Source organism: Pristis pectinata, chromosome 1, assembly GCF_009764475.1.
Source record: "Pristis pectinata isolate sPriPec2 chromosome 1, sPriPec2.1.pri, whole genome shotgun sequence".
NCBI lineage: Eukaryota > Metazoa > Chordata > Chondrichthyes > Rhinopristiformes > Pristidae > Pristis > Pristis pectinata.
The window spans coordinates 70,154,368-70,175,313 of NC_067405.1; the positions used below are offsets into that span (position 1 = coordinate 70,154,368).

The window sequence follows — 20,946 nt, forward strand, 5'->3', positions numbered from 1 at the left end:
CACACATTTAAGATGCCAGATATAAATTTTCATAATTATTTTGTTTTCTTTTCCAAGTGTGTATTCTGGTCATCAATCCATCCTGGTCCCTCCACTTGAATTGGAGAGTAATGTCTCTCTGTGGCTGTCTGCAGTTAGTCAGTACAAAGTGCGTGTGACTTTCTGTTCCTACTCTGTAATGGAGATGTGCACCAAAGGACTTGGTGCACAAACAGATGCACTCAAGGTAGGAGCCAGTAATGAGTCTGGAGTTTACTGGGCAAACTGTGTTAGTGACTGGGTCATTTATTGAAGGATGCTGTGATAGCTCAGTGACAAACATTTTGTCTAGTCAAATCATACTTAATCTTGTTGAGATTTATGCTAGATGGCATATTTTGCAAATGGGAACCACTTCAGCTTTTGTTTATAAAATCAAAGAAATGATATCTTTTTTAAAATCTGTGCACAGTTATGATCTTCAGTGCATATTTTCTTTTTCCAAGGCAAAAGGTGTGAATCTGTCCTGTGTTCGAACATGCATGGTAGTTGCAGAGGAGCGCCCACGAATAGCACTTACGCAGTCCTTCTCCAAGTTATTTAAGGACCTTGGACTATCTCTGAGAGCTGTCAGTACAACCTTTGGCTGCAGGGTCAATGTGGCCATCTGCTTACAGGTGAGAATTTCATCATCTAAACCAAATTAAACCGAAAACGCATTGTGTCATTACATTCCAGTGAAGAGTAAACCCTTCGTTGCCTGGGCAGTGCTGCAGCCTTCTAACTCTGTCCTGTTTCTGAAGAATACGTAGCTGCTCCAAGTTTATCTTGGGCAAAACTGCAAGTTTGATCTGAATGCCCAAAGTGATTTAACCAGAAAATCACAAGAAATGAATCTGTGGTAAAACTATCATGCACCTTAGGAAATTATATCTACCATTTTTCTCCGATTAATCCAGAGCCGTGGACCTATTGCAAAATGATCATTGTTTCCTTGTGTGGGAGAGGGTTGTAGATGTAAGGACCAATGATCAGATCACCACCATGTCAATGTGATGTTAGCATAATTGACACTGCCATTCCTATATAATGAACTTTACATGTGGGACACATTTGGGATTTTGGAGCAAAGTCCCAGATTTGTGTTCTCGATTTGCAATTGATTTGGACTTGGCGGCTGATAGAGGTTGAGAGAGGGAACTATTTAAGGAGCTGTGAAGTAGTAGTTCTGCTTATGATGTACATGATTATTTAATGTGGTATGCCCTTGTCATTGGCTTCTTGCAAAGCACTAAAGCACCACTGTGATTTAATTAATGGCTGTGCTTTGTCTATAGTTTCCTTTGGATCCTTGTACTTAAGCAGCAGTGTAATTTTTTTTTGCTAACCACTAATCCAGTGTCTTCAGTAACTGTTTTGCTGTTTCTGTTTGTCTCTTGTCTCTTGCTTATGCTTCTCTCTCTTTTAAATCTGGCTGTCCCTTCCTCTCTCTGGGCTGACCTGTGTCATCTCCTTTCCTCGTTTCCTCCTCCCTCATACACTCAGCCACACAGGCTGGGCAAGCTGGCTGAGCAGGTAGAGTAATTTTTGTGTCTTTTTTGTCCCAGATCTCTGTCTAAGCCAGCTGGCAAGTTTTATCTAAAATTTATTTGTTGCAAAGTGATAAAGCTTAGAATTACTGCTTAATTTGAGACCTGAACAATTTGGTAAAGAAACATTTAAGTGGAAATTCATTGTGCAAAAGGAAACGTGTGACTTGCTGATAGAATGGCGTTGGGTAAAATAATTTTTATCCATTGTTTTAATGGTAACAGCGATCTATTAACACTGCACTCAATCATAGTCCTTCTATTGTGTCATCATACATGCATATGCCAATTTGAACTATTATTTTGTTACTTAACCTCCTATGTTAACCCTCCTTTTTTTCCACTGATGAATGGTAGATACCATAACTTTGTTGACAGTCTAAAAATATGTTTGCACAGAATTTTGTCATGGTTGTGTCTGAACACTAAATTAGGTACATTATTAGAATATACATGGCAGGCAAACATTTCAGTCCCACTTGGACTTGCCTTATAAAGAGATACTGTTCTGTGTGATTAGACAGGAAATCATATCAACTTCAATTTCAGTTCCAAGCTCCTGTTAGATCAGCAGCAAGTATCTTTCAGTGGTGTCTGTACCTATTTCTCTCACGCTTTCTTTCTCTTGAAGACTGCTTTCCCAGTGAATAAAGTTATTTTACATACAGAGCACAATCTCATTTAACCACTGCAAATTGGTGGTGACTACTTGCCATACAAACTAATTTCCAACAAAGAAATAAACAAAGGTTTAGTTGGAGGAGCAAGTATAGAAAGGCAAACGTGCTCCTGAATCCAAATGTTATTTTATAATTGCTGAAGGGACTTATCATCATGAATGTATCATCTATTTTGATTGTTCCTGTAATGCTAAATATGTATTTATGCTTCTAAGGATATTTGATCTTCGTTATATAAATGGTACCCTGTAATTTCGAATATTTTGTACTAAAACGTATTGTGGAATCTTGGTTTGGCAGGACACCATACCATAAGCCATGTATTTTGAGAAATATGGTGCATTCCATTTGTTGAACTACTTGAATTAATGACAATGCATCCATTACTCTTTAACACTTCTAATGTTGATGTCAATACCTATTCTTTTTTTTTAGGGAACATCTGGACCTGATCCAACTACAGTCTTTGTGGATATGAGGGCCCTCCGCCATGACAGGTATACTGATACTGTTAATTTGGGCTGCTTTTTCGTTGCAGTCTCTCCTTGTATTTGTTACTTTATTTCTAGCAATATCCCGTTCAGGTGAGTATGGAGTATCTAATTTTGACAGATTGGAAGAGAAACAAAGGACTGCAGATGCTGGAATCTTCTAATTATGCATCCTGTCTTGCACCTCCACCAGCTCACTCCCAGCCCCCTTTATCCCCTCCCCCCACACTGACCTCTCCTCCTGCTCCCCCTCTTGTTCCCTGCCCGACATCTACCTCCTATCCTAGATCACACTCTTCAACCCTGTACCACTCCCAACCCCTCTCACCAGCCCAGCCCCCTACCCCCCTCCACCTTTCCCCTTCTAGCCCCAACTCTAAGCAATGCCGAGTCATTACCATTCCCCCCCCCCCCCCCCCCCCGACCTTCCCCTCTTCTGAGCAGTCTGTCCTCAGCAAAGGCCTCACCTTCATACCCCTATGCTCCCACCTCAACGAATTCCGAGCCCGGCACGATCCCAAGCTCTTTTTCCGCAGCTTCCGCCTCCGTGCCGCTTTCTTCGGTAAGAAGTCCTCTCCCCTTCTAATGACCCGTTCTCCCGCCTCCAGCCCTCTTCTTCCACCTGGACTTTCCCACCAGGCCTGCTACCTTCCCTGGATCTATTCATAGCCAACTGTTGGCGCTACATCAGCCACCTTGACTCTTCTGCTCCCCTCACCCACTCCAACCTGACCCATTCTGAACGCTGTACCCTCCACTCCATCTGCACCAACTCTGACATTGTCTTCAAACCAGCTGACAAAAGTGGTGCTGTGGTAGTCTTGGAGACTTCCTCCTACCTACCTCTGAACCATGACCCTGCCAAGGACCACCAGGACATTATCTCCTGCAGCATCACTGACCTCGGAAGATTGCCCCCACCCCTCCACACAGCTACCAGCTTGATAGTCCCGCAACCTAGGACTGCCCATTTCTATCTCCTCCCTAAAATCCACAAAATGGACCATCCCGGCAGTCCTATTGTATCTGCATGCTCTTGCCTCATGGAGCTCATATCCTCGTACCTGGACACTATCCTGTCCCCCCAGACCAATCCCTTCCCACCTACATTCATGACACATCACACGATCTCCAACTCTTCCATAGCTTTAAGTTCTCCGGCACGCACAACCTCATCTTCACCATGGACAACCAGTCCCTATATACCTCCATTCTCCATCATGACGGCCTCACCGCCCTCCACTTCTTTCTTCACCAGACACAGAACTAGTCCCCTTCCAGTAACACTCTCCTCCACCCAGCTGAACTTGTCCTTGCCCTAAGCAACTTCATTTTCGATTCCCCTACAGGCCAAGGGCATAGCTATGGGCACAAGCATGGGCCCCAGCTATGCCACCCTCTTCATTGACTACGTTGAACAGCCTCTGTTCCAAGCCTACTCCAACCCCATCCCTCAACTGTTTCTCTGCTATATCAACAACTGCATTGGTGCCACCTCTTATACCCGTGCGGAACTCAACAGTTTCATAAATTTTGCCACAAATTTTCACCCTGCTCTCCAATTCACTTGGACTATCTCTGACACCTCTCTCTCCTTCCTCAACCTTTCCATCTCAGGAGATTCCTTATCTACCGACATCTTCTACAAACCCACTGACACCCACAACTACCTCAATTACAGTTCCTCCCACTCTGTCTCTTGCAAGGATGCGATCCCTTTTTCTTGATCAAGGCTTTCCTGATGAGGCTTTCCATTCCAGGACATCTGAGGTGTCCAACTTCTTTTCTAACCGGGCCTTCCCCTCGACTGTAGTCAAGAGAAGCTCGCACCTGTATCTCTGCCATTTCCCACACCTCTGCTCTCACCCCCACCCTTCCCAGATAAGGGTCCCCCTTATCCTCAGATTTCATTCTACCAACCTATGTATCCAACACATCATTCTCCGCCATTTCCACCATCTCCAACGGGACCCCGCTACCAACCATACCTTCCTCTCCCCACCCCTTTCTGCCTTTTGCAGGGACCGCTCTCTTCGCGGCTCCCTAGTTCACTCTTCCTTTCAGGTGAGACAGAGATTCACCTGCACCTCCCTTAATATCCTCTACATTGGTCAGACCAAACGCAGATTAGTCGACTGTTTTGCAGATCACCTGCGCTCCGTCCGTAACTGCAATCAGCATCTCCCCATTGTCTGTCACTTCAACTCCCCCTTCCACTCCATCACAGGTATGTCAGTCCTCGGCCTCCTCCTCTGCCAGGAGAATTCCAAGAGCAAACTGGAGGAACAGCACCTTATTTTCTGTCTTGGAACCTTGCAGCCTAATGGCATGAACATTGAATTCTCCCACTTTAGGTAATCCCCACCCCTCTTCCCTAACCACACCCCACCCCCCCACCATGCCTCTTCTTTTCTTCCCTTTCCCAGCCTATCTCTTTTTTCTACCCCCTTTTTTTCCTCCTTACCTCTGACCCATCCCCCGGTGGATCTGCTCTCTCCTCCTCCCCCACACCTGCCTATCACTATCTCTTACCTGCATCTACGTTTCTCCACCTTGTGCCCACCCCGCCTTTCCTCTTTTGGCCACCTATCACTGCTCTTCTTTTTCCTCCTATATATTGGGCTCCCCCTTTTCCTATCTTCAGTCCTGAAGAAGGGTCCTGACCCGAAATGTTGACCACCTGTTCTTCTCCATGGATGCTGCCTGGCCTGCTGACTTCCTCCAGCATCCTAGTGATTGGAAGTTTGAACAAGTTATTTCCCAATTAATAGCACGGAAGTTGTTCCAGTCGGCTTTTACACTATGCAGGAACCTCCTCCCATTTTCCTTCATGTAGCCTTGTGCTCTCATTCCTTTCAGTACAGCCACTTCAGCTTCTCTTTATAATAGTAAGTTTTACTTTCTAACCAACCTCTAAGTAAAAAACTGTTTCTTGAATTCCCTTTTGGATTTCTTATTGGATATCTTAGATTTATAGACCTTAGACTGAGCCCCATCTGCAAGTGGAAGCTTTCTCTGTGTATCTCCTAGACCTCATAATCTTAAGATATTTATGTGATTGTGATTTTTCTTGTGAAAAGACCCAGTCTGATTACTCATTCCTGATGCAAAGAGCCTCATTTTTGGTAACATCTATGTAGATAATTTTTTGCATTTCCAATGCTTTATATGTAAATACGGCCTAACCTGGGTGCTATATAAATTTTGGCACTGTGTAAAAAATTTTTAAATCGAACTTGACAGTTTCTGTCCAATTTGCTTGCACTAATTTTAAATAAAGATAGTTCCAAAACTAATTTTGTGAAACACCACCTACGATCTTTTGCTAATCTGAGTAATTAATTTTAATCCCCTACTTTCTCGACATCTATTTTGTAGCCAGTTTACTCTTGTTCTGCTTCTGAGCCCATGATTCAACATGTTCTCACATTCATTGATTCAACTCTGCTGTACCTTATTGAATGTTTTTTTGGATTCCAGACACATTACAATTACTGCATTACCCTTTTCTCACCTCCCAGTTATTATAAAGAATTCAGTGAGACTGCCATTTTGACTTCTCTTTTGATTAGTCTATCGTTCTAATCTGTTGCAGTTGGAGTTCCTGCTTGTTTGCTTGCTTATTATGTTTGAGCAAGGTTTCAATTATCTTTCCTGCCACAAATGTTAAGCTAATTGATCTACACTTGCATGGATTTGTTCCATTTCGCTTTATGTAAAGAAATTCCATTAATTGTCAGCCAAACCTCTGGCACTGTTCACTTTTCCATTGAATTGTGACATTGTGCAATACTGCCTTTGCTGCTTCCTTCCTATTGCATATGCTGTGACACAGGACCAGGATATTATTCACTTTATTACATTTATTTTATCAATTATTGTCCCCTTTTCTGTCTTAAACCTTTTGCTCATCATATTTGTTCCCTGGGAAAAGCAAAATATTTAATATCCCTGCCAGTAATCACTTAATTATTCTGGCCTTTTTATTGCTGTGAGGTCGAGCTAAATGGAGCCTTAAGAGTTTGCATTTGTATGTTTTCCTCCATTTGGTTTCATGTATTCATAGAGATTTAGGAGCAAGGAGTGTTTTGGTGCAGTATGCTCATATGAAAACATTGTTAATTGAACAAAAGTGCTGTGGATGCCGGAAATCTGAAACAAAGAGAAAATGCTGGAAATATTCAGCAGGTCAGCCATCTGCAGAGAGAAAAGTTAAAAAAAACAGCATTAATGACTTGGGTCAATGATCTTTCATCAGACATGGAAGAGATCCCAGTCAGACTCTGGATGTATATTTAAAATAGAGTTCAGTTTTTTAAGCATATAGGCAGGGAAAAGATGGGTAGGTGGATGGGGAATGTTGGTAGGAAGGGACAATTGAAAAATTTGTGAATAGATAAAAGATGGGAGTGATTAGATGACCAAAGTATTGATGGTGCAGGCAAGTTGAAATGATAATAGGATTAATAAAGCGATGAAATAGGGGAAAGGTGTTAATGATAACAGAAGAATAGAGAAGCTTAGAAAATATGGCAAAAGCAAAGGCACCCATAATCCAAAATCATTGTGGTGAAATGTGGGTTCTCTGGAAGTTCACTGCTGGCTTGTGCATCAGCCCCAAGCTCCTGTAAACCTAGTTACTCTGGTTCATCCATTTTAGATTGTCAGCCCTAATGTCTTGAGAAAATGGGAGATCACTTGAAGGTATGCTCAGTACTATTACTGTTCCAAACAGGAAATATCAGTCAATAGTAAAACTTCCCTTTACACTGATTAAAATTTAAAATCTGGGCCATTCTTGAGTTAATGCTCGATTGAAATTCCTTTCTGACTATTTTCATGGAAGTGTTGCCTCAGTTATTGTAAGACTGCATCTAAAATCTGATTGGAATCTATACCAAACAACAGAAAATGTATTACAACTCTCCCAGAGATTTAACTTAAATTTCCCTACATATTATTCTATTTGTTTACATAAAATCTATTGGAAAGGTAGTCATATTAATAGTCAGAGGAAAAACAAGGATATGTTGACAAATTAGGGAGTGTTGATCTTTTTTCAAATACCTTATAAACAGCACATCAAGGGACTTTTCAAGTGCAAGCTGCTCTGGTGTCTATGAATGTCTAAACAGTGCTTTGTAAGAATCTTTGATGTATAAACGGAGCTTTTGATAGCTCTGTAATTTTGAATGTTCTATGGTGACAGCTATTTTGGGTAACAGTGGGGTTGATTAAATGCTGTTAAAGAACCAATTCTGAGATGTCCTGCTGTTTTCCTTTCAGTTTTATCATTTTCAGATGATAACAACTCTAATCTTGTCTCTTGTGATAAGGTTTCTGAGACAATAGGTTATCTGTGAGATAACAGTGAAGAGCCAGTGTTATATCCCCCATGGTGCTGCTGCTCCACCACCAAACTCAACTAGAAAGGATATTAGAATAGAGATGATGTAAACAGGCAGCCACATGCCACAGTATAGCTTTCCAAAGTGGTTAGGAAAGAACAAATGGGAAAGTCTGTGAACGGATCAAGGGCAGAAATGATTAAATGACTAAAACACCGATGATACAAGGCAAGTGGGGATAATAATTATAATAATAATTATATAATAATTGGGCAAGTAAAACAACGAAAGGTGAAGTAGTAAAGACAAAATATTCTCTCTCCAATCCCAATGTTGTACAGAGACTGCTGCTGCTTAAAAAAGAGTGACATTCCTTTTTGAACCTGCTAAAGCAGAAGCAACATCATACTTGCGCTAGATTTTCTCTATCTTGCGACCGCTCATAAAGTTTATAAGAATTCTTCCCTGGCATTCCTTTCCCTTGCAGCACAGTAGTGTAGCAGTTAGCGTAACGCTATTACAGCACCAGTGACCCGGGTTCAATTCCAGCCGCTGTCTGTAAGGAGTTTGTATGTTCTCCCCGTGTCTGCATGGGTTTCCTCTGGGTGCTCCAGTTTCCTCCCACATTCCAAAAGACATATAGATTAGGAGTTATGGGCAAGCTATGTTGGCACCAGGAGAGTGCCGACACTTGCGGGCTGCCCCCAGCACATTCTCAGTAACACAAAAGGATGCATTTCACTGTGTTTTTCGATGTACATGTGACTAATAAATAAATATCTTAATGTCGCAGTCCTCTAAGGGAATTGTAAGGAAACTTTTGTGTGGCACCCTCATTATGCAAACTACAGCATTGTGTCAGCCACTGGGTGCAATCTAGTCCCATTCATTTTTTCACTGTCTTCGTGCTGATATACATTGGCTCCTGATCTGTCACTGCTGTTTAAAATCCTCACTGTTGTATTCAAATCGCTCTGTAGCTTATTCTCTGCATCTCTGTAAGCTCCTTAACCTGTTACAACCCTCTAGAAACTTTACATTTCTCCATTTCTAATTTCTTGTGTCTATTGATTTTCCTTTGCTTCACACCTGACAGCTATGCCTTCAGCTTCCTTGGTCCCAAGTTCTGGAATTCTCTCTCTGCTTTCTTAATGATGGCCTTTTTAACCATGCTTTTAATCACCAGTTCTATAATCCCTACATGCAGCTTGAAATTCTATTTTGTTTATTAATAATCCTGTTAAGTACTTTGAAGCTTCTCTACATTTAAATTCTCAATATGAATGTGACATATTAGGGCCTTCTGCTTAGTGTGCACAGACCAATAAGGATAGGCATTTCATGCGAAAATAAAATATTTGATATAGGTAGTATTTTTTATAGTGTCTTGTTAAATGGATTCACGGTGTGTTTTCCTTTCTCAGTTTATGGATAGAAAGCTACCAAATTGTTCTATGAAAGTCATGATTAACTTGGGAGCTACTGTGTCGTCCTGCATTGACTTGCACTTAGAGACCATAAGATACAAGAGCACAATTAGGCCATTCAGCCCATCAAGTCTGCTCCACCATTCAATCATGGCTGATTTTTTTCAGCCCCATTGTCCTGCCTTCTCCCCATAACCCTTAACCCCCTTACCAATCAAGTACATATCAATCTTTGCCTTAAATACACCCAAAATGTGTGGTCTCCACAGCCCTCTGCGGCAATGAATTCCACAGATTCACCACCCTCTGGCTGAAGAAATTGCTCCTCATCTCATTTTTAAAGGGACTTCCCTTTATTCTGAGGCTGTGCCCTCTGATCCTAGACTCTCCTACTGATGGAAGCATTCTCTCCATGTCTAGACTCTCCTACTAATGGAAACATCCTCTCCACGTCATCTCAGCTTATAAAATTAGCAAATGGAAGAATTCTTTATAAATGTTGTTCACTTAAAAGGGGGGTTTATTTACTTTACATTTACTACTTAATGTTAGTCTCATGGAAAAAACATTGTAATAACTATCTCCACTGGAGCCTAGCAATGACAGTTCCACTTCATATGTGGAAGATTACTAGCTGTAGAAAACAAATGTGCTGGCTTTTAAAATGGTTTGCTTTATGCCTGATATGTAGTTTGTTCATATAACCAATCTTTGCTGTTCTTCAGTTCTATACATTTTGCATTTGAAAATTCTTTTGGTTCATAAGTACGTGGATATAGCACATGGGCTTTGTTATGTAGCATTTGAAGGAATGTAAATAAAGGTGTTGCGATTCAGATCATAAGATGCTGAATATATTCCTCTGATTATATTGAATAGCCCAAATACCATGATCAAAAGCAAGCTATTTTTAAAACAGTAACTCCAATTGTGAGAGAGAATGTTTAGGTACATTTTATCAATATGTTTTATTAAATTGAATGGAAGGCTTTTTAAAGAACTAATTTCTCTTGTTCTAGGGTGCGTTTGGTAGAGAGAGGCTCCCCACATAGTCTTCCACTAATGGAATCGGGAAAGGTATGTGCATGAGAGACCTGAAAGGGAGAAAGCTATTCAGAAGTGAAAAATCTCAACCTTAAAACAAGCCTGAGCAGTCGAGGCTCAAAATGTGGGAGGTTGAGTTGAAAAGGAGAGCAGATAAATCAGGAATAAGTGCTGCCAACATTATGAGATGTTTAGGAGAAATAAGAGACAAGTTGAGAAAAGCAAAATTGAAAATCAAGAATAAAACCAGAAAATTCTGGAAATGCTCAGCAGGTCAGGCAGTATCTGTAGAAAGAGAAACAGAATTAATGTTTCAGGTCAAGGACCCCTCATCAGTTCTAACAAAGGGCCTTTGACCTGAAATGTTCACTTTTTTTTCCTCCAAATGTTGCCTGATTTGCAGAGTGTTTCCCATGTGCTCTTTTTCATTTAAGTTGAGAGAAGCACTAGCCATGCTCATTCCAGTAATCAGTGGGAAGCATAGCTGTGATGAAAGAAAGGCTTTAAATGCACTGGGTATCTTTTGAGTAGGAGAACACTGGGCCATGTAACTTTTTTTGTGCCTTTTATAAATACTTCACTACCTTGATTATTTAGCACATTGATGCAAATATCTGCAGGTCCCAGTGTTACTAATAAAATAAGATTGAAAAGATTTTTAAAATGGGCAATAAAACCCAATGCATCAACTCTTAACTTTTGCTCCAACATGTCATGGTCATGGGCCTGAAGTCTGCTTCTCTTGAATTTTATGATTGGCTGAGTTCTTCCTAAAAGATTTAAAGTACTATTGAATTAACAAGCATCAGAATCAAAAGCAAAGCAACTGAATTAACATAATGATCTTAAACTCAATCTTTTTTTTATCTCTTTTGCAGATTCTCCCCGGAGTAAAAGTTATCATAACTAATCCAGAGACAAAAGGCCCGCTGGGAGATTCACACCTTGGAGAGGTGAGATTGGGAAACACTCAAATGTCAATCAAAACCAGATGCCACATTTTCTACAACTTAAAAATATGTAGGGCTATAGAGGACAGAAACAGGCCCTTCGGCCCAACTCATCCATGCTGACCACAATGTCTATCCGAGCTAGTCCCATTTGCCTGCATTTGGCCATATCCCTCGAAATTTTTTGTATTCTGTCCCAATGTGTTTTAATCATTGCATTATACCTGCCTCTACAGCATCCTCTTACAGCTCATTCCAAATACCCACCACCACCTGTGTGAAAAAGTTGCCCTCTGGGTCCTCTCATTCTTTCCCCTCTCACCTTAAGTCTATGTCATCTAGTTTTAGACTCCCTTACCTGGGGAAAATGATTGTGACCATCCACCTTAGCTACACCCCTCATGATGTTGTATACCTCTATAAGGTCACCCCTCAGCATCCTACGCTCCAGGGGAGAAAAAGTCCCAGCCTATCCAGCCTCTCCCTATAACCCAGGTCCTCCAATCCTTGTAACATCCTCGTGAATCTTTTCTGAACCCTTTCCAGCTTGATGACATCCTTCCTATAGCTGGGCAACCAGAACTGTGCACAATTCTCCCAAGTGTGATCTCACCAATGTCACATGACATCCCAACACTTGTACTCAATGCCCTATCTGATAGGGAAGCATGCCAAATGGTGGCTTCACCACCCTGTCTACCTGTACCATCATTTTCAGAGAACTATGTATTGTATCCCTAGGTCTCTCTGTTCTACAACATAGTCCAAGGCCCTATCATTTACTGTGCAAATCCTGCCCTGGTTTAACTTGCCAAAATGAAACTCCTGTTTGGGGTTGTTCACAACAGAAAAATTTATTGGAAGAGCAGGAGTAATGCAACTACTTTTGGCATGAGCTAGCAAATCTTAACCACGGTGTATTTTCTGAAACAAAAGCAAGTAACACAATGAAAATTTACCCCTGGCTTGGTTCCAATTCTGTTTTCTGGGCATTACAAGTTGATGCCTGCTGACATCCTTCACCTAATTGTCAGTCGCCTGCAGCATTTGGACGCTTGTGTCATATATCACAGGGTGCTGTAAACTGCCTTGTTGGTTTGAATCTAGAGACTGGGTGACTCTACATGTATGGTTTCCACAATTACTTATAAGTTTTGTTGTTCTCATCAAAAGGTGCACTGTTGCATGAAAGCACACTGGCACTTAATTGGCATAACAAGATTTCACAAACAACAGCAAGATGAATGAATAATTGATCAGTTTTGGGCTGTTGCCCATAGGCTGAGTCCTGTGCAGAATGAAGGGAGAACTCACTGTCTCCCGTACAAATGGTGGCATGAGATGTTTTATGTCATTGTGGGGCACATCGGGGATCAATTTATTATCTGATCCAAAAGGCGTCTGGTCCATTAATGGAGTATGCCTTCTATATTGTGTCAAAATGTAGGATTGGAATGAACGTTCCCAAACTTTTTCTGTTCTCCCTTTTGGAGGTTCCTGCTCTCTGTGTGAACAGCTTTGCCTCTTTCTAAAATAAAATCTATTTTTACACTTTTAATGTTAGTGTGAATGGAACTGGTAAATCACATTATTTCAATGTTATTTCTTTAATAGTTTTAATTCTGCTCCCCTTTAATGGCATTTAATATAAAGTGTATTTATATCATTTGTACTTGGTGTTTTGAAATTCGTCAGATCTATCAGGCCCCAGCTTCTTGCTTTGATGGTATCATTTGGCAGGAAGTTGTATCCCCTGCGCGTCTGATAAAGTAGCACCAGTGAAATGAGCGCACCCAAGAAATCTAATGGCATTGTTAATAAAGTGTAGAAACTGTGTGTTTCTCCTTCTCTGAGTTAGACGTTTAAACAGGATGAGCAACCTTAGGCAGCAGAACTTATAATGGGTCTTTGACCAGGTTACTTGAGGGGTCAGGAGGTGGAGGCCAGAGGGAGTCGTCACCAATTGCTTTGGAGGAAATCAAACTCTGTGAGGTGGTAAAAACCTTTCCAGTTTATTTTTTTAAGTGAATTTTGGGGAGTAACAAGTTGTAGTTACTGTTTTATTCCTTTGCAAGCTCTTCCAAAAATACATATCTGGCACTAGGGTAGCGTTATTGCCCTGGAATCTTACAAACTGAAAATGAATCTAGATCCAAGTGTGAGCAGGGTGGGGGAAAATATCCTTTCTTTTCCCCATTTAGCCCTTGGGGACACTGAAATAGTGGGGAGGGAAAGCTGTTTGACAATGAGGAGTGCTAGGAAACTGGTGGTTTTATGGTTAAAGGCTCAAAGAAAGCATTCAACTGGAATTGACAACCCTTCACTGAGGTGTTGATTGGGAACCAATTTTTTTGTTGCTGAAAGAAACCTAATTAAACCTTGGTAAAATGAAAATAATGGAATAATGGAAACCTGGAATAATTTGCAGGGAATACCTGAATTTTGGCATGAATAAAATTGATAGCCTGAGAGTCATGAGTGCTACAGCACCACCAGTGGGGTTAATGCATGCAGAACCTATTCACTATAGCTGGCATCCTCTTCAATCTGGCCGAGATTGTATTTGTCCTGCAGGATTAGTTCATGTATGAAAATTGTAATGAAGAAATAAGTATCTATTATCAAACATAGTGTACCTACTTTAGTTTTTGGAGGACTGTGAATTAAACTGATTTTTAACTTTAAATTCATATTGATTCATTGAAGGAACTAATGATTGTGACATCTTTCTTGCACAGATCTGGGTGAGCAGTCCACATAATGCCACCGGGTACTACACTGTTTACGGGGAGGAGTCCTTGCATGCTGACCACTTCAATGCCAAACTCAGTTTTGGAGATACACAGACTTTGTGGGCGCGAACAGGATATCTGGGATTTCTTCGCAGGACAGAACTGACTGACGCAACTGGAGGTGAGACTTGGTGTGCTTCAAGAAAAATAAATGCTATTTCTTTAATTTGTTTATTATAGTTTATGAATTTAAATTTCAGTGATGTCTCAATAAGCATTTTGGTAGAATGGGACCATTATTAGAAATTTAGGTATTAAAACTTCAGAGTAGTTTCTACTATTACAAGGATTTAAAGTGCATGAAATTTGTGACTGTGACATGGATGAGTAAGTAACTTGTTAAAAAAAATTGTATTTTCAGAGAAAATTTGTTCATCAATTTCCAATATGAAGTAAACAGGAAACCATTCACTTTGTATTGCAGTTGACCTTGTATCAAACCTTTCTCAGATCTATACAAGGCAAAGGAAATGCGATGTGAAATGGGTTTGGCTTTTTAAATTAATTAGTCATAAATATATTTATGAGGAATATTTTTTGTGGGGTTGTGTGAGGTGAGGGATATACTGTACTGTGGCAACTACCAATAAGCTGTAGAAGTTTGGGACTGTTGGAGGATGCATCAGTGCTTACACCAAAATATGACATTGGTAATTGAGGAAATGAAAACCACTCGTATACTCATATACTTCAGAGGGAACATTTTCATCTGCTTCGCTGAGCTAGCTTCAAACTGAATTCTCTAGATACATGATGGTTATTTCCTGTTGCAGAACGTCATGATGCCCTATACGTGGTGGGATCCTTGGATGAGACTCTAGAGCTGAGAGGAATGCGTTACCATCCAATTGATATTGAGACTTCGGTGCTCAGATCACACAAGAGCATTGCTGAATGGTAGGGCATAAATAATGTGAATTACCTATCTATCAGAATGATGAATTGGTGGAAGCTTTATTCACTAACAGTTTTGCTTTAAAATTCATGTTTCAAAATCATGTGTAAACTGTGTGTTGGGATGTCAGATAACTTCTATTTTGGTTGACAGTAGCTTAATGAGTGGGTTTGTGACAAGAGAGTAATGAGTCGGGAAAGAATTGTGAGAAATAAGTGAAAGGAGAGAAATAAAAGATGACACATCTCGGAAATGAGGAGGAGATGAGAATAGAAAAGCTGCATATAGAATTAGCTGAATGAACCTGCAGAGTCATGGTTATGTGGGTAAGGCAGATGTCAAGAGAAACATTGTGGATGTAATTAGAATATTAGGAAGAATCTCTGAGGCACTGGAGTGGGAGGAAGTCAGCTTGGAGACTGTCACTTGAAGTATGCATAAACCAATTTCCAGGTTCTTATTCCATGTGGTAATCTAATGGATCGAAGGAGGACGGTGTCAGGGAACATCATAAGTGGTGGTTCTATGGAACCAGAAGGCTGAGGAGAAGTGGAGAGTTAATCCTGTGCTACTCAAGTGTAATCCAAGTACAAGGATTCATAAAATGAAAGTGTTCTTTAATGGAGGTGCAACAAGGCCTCTAGGTGTGGGCTCAAAGCAATAGGTTCCTTGGGCCTTTAGCATACAGAGCACTGGAAATGAAATAGTGACTTGTAGTGAAAGTGAAAAGTCAACCCACTATGTCGCTGCGCATGTGGGAGATACCATCTGAAGAATGCTTTTTATGGAAAGTATTCAAACCCGGGGAAAAGAGCCCCAGGAGTTGGGATAAGACCATAAGAATTAGAAGCAGAGGTAAACCATTTGATCCTTCATGCCTGCTTCACCATTCAAATAGATCAGCTGATTTTTTTTTAAATCTCCGGTGCCATTTCCTTGTACTAATTGCATATGCTAAAAAAAATCTCAAGCTCTTAAGTGACTGACCTTTCTTTACCCTCTTCTGTACAAATTCTGTACAGAACTTCAAATATTCACTGCCATCAGGGTGTAGAAATTTCTTCTCATCTCAGTCTTGAATGATTGACTCATATTTTGAGACCATGGCCCTTCATTCCTTCACACCCCCACCCAGGGAAAAAGATCAACTCCTTATGTTGCTGGTCAAGCCCTGTATTAATTTTGTTTGTAAGATCGAAGAGTTCTAAAGAGAACGGAGCAGTGCTGAGTCAGTGGTCATGGGAAGCAAATGGATTATTGCAAAGCAGAGAAATGAAGTAACCTGGGAGTAGAACCTAGTGCAAGATGGAAACTGACAAGAGTGGATGAAAACAAGCTCAGCAAGGAATGAGAAGTCTTTGAGTGGAGGAACAAAAATTGAGCTTACACAGCTCATCATCTGGTGCATTAGAGGCTATCTGAAAGAAAGTAGAATCTCAAAGTGTTGACAGTGAAGAAGTGAAATTTGATTTGGAAGGGTAGAAATTTCTTTCCAAGGATACAACACAACAGCACAATAAAAACTGAAATTCAGTCAAAAATTGAGTAATTGATATTGTATGCCGGAGGAAATAGTTACATTTGTGGAGATTGAGTGCCAATGAAAATCAATCTAATGTGTCCTTCCAGCTTAGTTCAGCAAAGCAGCACACTCATACCAGATGAGTTTGGGAATGCAGATGTGTTCACAACCACAACTGTTTAAAGGTACAGGTAAAGGATCCAAATGATTGGGTGATGCGCCCTTAAAGAGAGCTTTACATTGTCATTTATCAGGGTCTTCCTTCAGCAGCTGCGAAGGATACCAATGGATGGCGGTACAGCAGAGAAGTCAATCATGAATTACCAACCTACTAGCCATCTTCTCAATCATAAATAAAAGATATTTCATGATGTGATATGGATAATTGAATTTTAACTCTGTGGGCTCTAAGATAGCTCCCTTAAAACACTGCAGGCAGCACAATGCTTTTCTTGCATGTTTCTGATTTTTTTGTTTGTTCTTCCGCAGTGCTGTCTTTACATGGACCAACCTGCTCGTTGTTGTGGTTGAATTGGACGGTTCTGAGCAGGAAGCATTGGACTTGGTTGCCTTGGTTACCAATGTTGTTTTGGAAGAACATTACCTGATTGTAGGAGTGGTAGTTGTGGTGGACCCTGGGGTGATTCCTATCAACTCTCGCGGTGAGAAGCAGCGGATGCACCTTCGGGATGGTTTCCTAGCTGATCAGCTTGATCCCATTTATGTGGCCTATAATATGTGAGCCTAGTGCTCTGACTGCCTATCGCTACTGCTGCCTCAGTGACAGTATTTGCTGGTGCCATGAATGTCCACATCGATCTTGTATGCTGCACTAAGAATGAGAACAAAGAGAAAGCCAGACCATGCTGGGAGGCGGTGCTGCGTGCATTAAAGCCATACATCCAGTATGATCTGTCGTCCATTTCTCATGATGATGTGTTCTGCAGAGCTCCAAAGGCTGTCGCGTCAAAAGACAGCAGGCTAGCCTACTACACCACTGCTGGTGCCATATTAAATGTGAAGTAGTGTTCTAGAAACGCCACTGTATCACAACACGTTCAAGAGACTACGCATCTGCAACAAGGACATATCTTCTTCATACATTATCAGACTTCCTGCAAGAATGGGAGGCGAATAAGTTCTGAGTTTTGAGTCACCAGTGTTACCTTTTTCTTAAATCCCTGCTTTTCTTCGCAGTTTGTATCGTCACACTCTCTGTGTGGCTGTGGATTTGGAAATTCTTTTTAAAACCTATTTATTCTATTAATGAGTGGATATAATTGGATAGATGGACAGGTGATCTATCCAAGAGCCAGGGGTGGGGTAGGGCAGGCATTTTAAAGTTGTGCTCATCTTCAAGCTAATCCACAATTCACATCGCTGAGAAGTAATGGGAGAATGATTGAGGACAATGCTTATGTTGAGTTCTAAGTTGCCCTGTGATGTCCGCACTAATGGCTTGTGAGTGGAACTTTGGAGGAGTTTTTAATCCCACCATTGTATTGTGATCTGCAGAGCTGGTGAGGATCTTCCCAAATTTTCATTGTTGTGATTGCCCACTAACCATGATAATCTGGCCCCAGCATCAGAAAGCCACAATCAGACCACCCCTACCTACATTAGGAGCATTATCTCTCCAGAAAGAATAAATAAAATAAGTATCCTGTTGTTTTAATGAATATCCTATCTGATACCTTTTATAAAATATTTTCATTCCATGTGTCATTTCATCCACGGAATCGAACTGCAGTACTGCCATCGTAAAATTATGGAAGGAAACAGTCAATGTTATGTCAGACCTTGAAATGCCGCAGGAGTAGATCTTCTGTCATGAGGATATTCAGAGGGGTCCCTAATCTTGAGTAGCTTTCCTCAGAAAGTTACAAAGGGTTTGAATTGGTGTGAAATGAATCCTTTCTGTTTGATTATATCCAACATTTGCCAGTTGCTACAATTTGCACCATGTTGCTGGCGTGCACTTGCGTACCCAGCTGGCTTTTCTTGCATTCTTGGTCTTGAGATATAACACAACTTGGTGATTGCATAAATAAAGTTATTTCACACATTTCCAGATTTTGCTAAAATATTTTTTTTTCCTGGTGGAACAACAGCTTATAAGCAGTCATCTGCTTTATTTGTTTGTCGCAAGTAAGACCTGCTTAAATCCTTACTGTGCATTTCCCAAGAAAACCATTTCACCCTTGTGTTTTTGGTCATTTTTTAATCTTGTTAAGTGAATAATCAGCACTGAATGAAATAATAATGCTTCACAGTGTTGTGATGTTTGCAACTTGGTCAGAGTATTCTTTTAACCCAAGCAATCTATAACTTAGTAGCAATACAGGAACATCATCACAAATTCTAACTGCAATGTAGAAATCTAGAAACTCAGTGAGCCTCTTTCGGTCTCGGGCTAACTCAGATATTTGAACAACAGGATTCCTGTGTTTATGGATCAGTGATCAGATGTTGCAGTCCACTGTTAAACTTGTGCTATGACTTGAAAATGCACATGCAGTGCAGGCTGTTTAATTGAGGCTAAAAACTGCAGATGCTGGAAATCTGAAACAAAAACAGACTCCTGAAACAGCCAGTTAGGCAGCATCTGTGGGAAGAGAAACAAAGTCAACATTTCAGGTCAAAGACCAGCATTTTCTGTTTTTATTTTAGATTTCCAGTATTTGCAGTATTTTTGATTTTCATTTACCTTTTGAGGTCAGTGACCCTACATCAGTTCTGACTTTCTCTGTTGACTGTTTCTTTCTCCACACACTTTAAACGTGCTAAGTTGCTAAGTGCTTCCAGCATTTTATATTTTTTATTTCAAATAGTTTAGTTATTGGTTTGTCATTTGAGGCAATAGGTGTATTTTTTTCTAAGTCTGAGGTGACTTAATTTTAATTCCTGAAAGTCTTTTTTTTAACCTATGTTGTGACTTTTTTATTTGTGGAATGGAGGTTTCTCTTGCAAGTCCAGTATTTTTTGTCTCTCTATGATTGTCCTTAAGAAGCTGATGGTGAGATAGTGCCTTAAATCACTGCAGTCCTTCTGGCGAAGTTGATCACACAGTACTGTTGTATAACAAGTTCTGGGATTTAGATTTTAGAAAGTGGTAAAATTCCAAGTTGGTATGATTCCAAGTGATAGAGGAAAAATTTATAGGAGATGGTGTTCCCATGCACCTAAAATGCTTTCCAGTAACTACCATAGATTTGGTAGATGCTGTTAAAGTAGCCTTGGTGAGTAAATTGCAGTACATTATGTAGATGGTGCATGTTGCAATAAAAGTGTGCAGGTGGTGAAGGAATGAAATGTTTGTGTGGGTGGATTAGGTGCCAAAAATATTGGGGCGGGGTTATTTTTGTCTGGGATAGTGGCAGGTTGCTTGGATGTTGGAGCTTCACTTATTCAGGCAAATAGAGAGTATAATATCACAATCCAGAGACGTGCCTTATAGGTGGATGGAAAAGCTTCACGAGTTGGAAGATGAGTCACTTGCCACAGGATACCTGCTTTGGTGGCTACAGTATCTAAATAGCAAGTCCAGTTAATATTCTGGTAAATTATGATCCTCAAGATGTTGTGGGTGAGAGTAACACTGATGAATGCTGAGAGGGCTTTGCCGGAACATCTTGTTTCCTGGCACCTCATTTCCTGGTACCTGGGGCATAGATGACTTGCCTTTATAGATGATCTTATATGACTGTCCAGATTGGGAGCATGGGAGAACAAGATCGGCTTGAACACAAGGAGGTCTCTGTGTAGGAGATGAAGCTCACAACATGTCTTCAGGGAGCATTTCTACCTCAAATGATGCACAAGCCAAAAGGGCTGGGAGCTTGGATACTGGTTTGGTTAAAGGACTGAAAAAGGTAACTTTGAGTTTGGCAGGCTAGTACTGATATCAGTAATGGACCTCAGCTTTTTTAAATATATGCCTAAGATGAAAGCACTGTTTGCTGATGGTACAAAGGTTGATAAAATTGAGCCATAAGCAGGTCTTAAAAGTTCATGTTATGGTCATATTTAAGTGAAACCACAATCAGTTGATCAGATTGAAGTTCTACAATCCTGCTGCATCCAGACACTGATTGTGTTGGATAATGAAACGACTTAACAGAAAGAAGAAGATTTGTGCCATCCTCAACTAGAGCAGAACTTAAAACATGAAGGGAAAAGGTAAAGCTGAAGCATTTGCAGATATCTTCAGCCAAAAGTGCAGAGTGGAT

General features: G+C 40.6%; 1 protein-coding gene across 1 annotated transcript in view; it reads left to right on the forward strand.

Annotated features, from left to right (window-relative positions):
- LOC127568815 (disco-interacting protein 2 homolog A-like) overlaps window positions 1-18,782 on the forward strand; it is a 202,336-nt gene extending 183,554 nt beyond the window's left edge. The window contains 8 exon segments of the mRNA XM_052013011.1: window positions 58-226; window positions 486-656; window positions 2,684-2,745; window positions 10,534-10,591; window positions 11,437-11,511; window positions 14,247-14,421; window positions 15,074-15,197; window positions 17,207-18,782. Coding sequence (XP_051868971.1) covers window positions 58-226; window positions 486-656; window positions 2,684-2,745; window positions 10,534-10,591; window positions 11,437-11,511; window positions 14,247-14,421; window positions 15,074-15,197; window positions 17,207-17,459 — 1,087 coding nt within the window. The 3' untranslated portion in view covers window positions 17,460-18,782.
- Window positions 18,783-20,946: the final 2,164 nt, after the last annotated feature.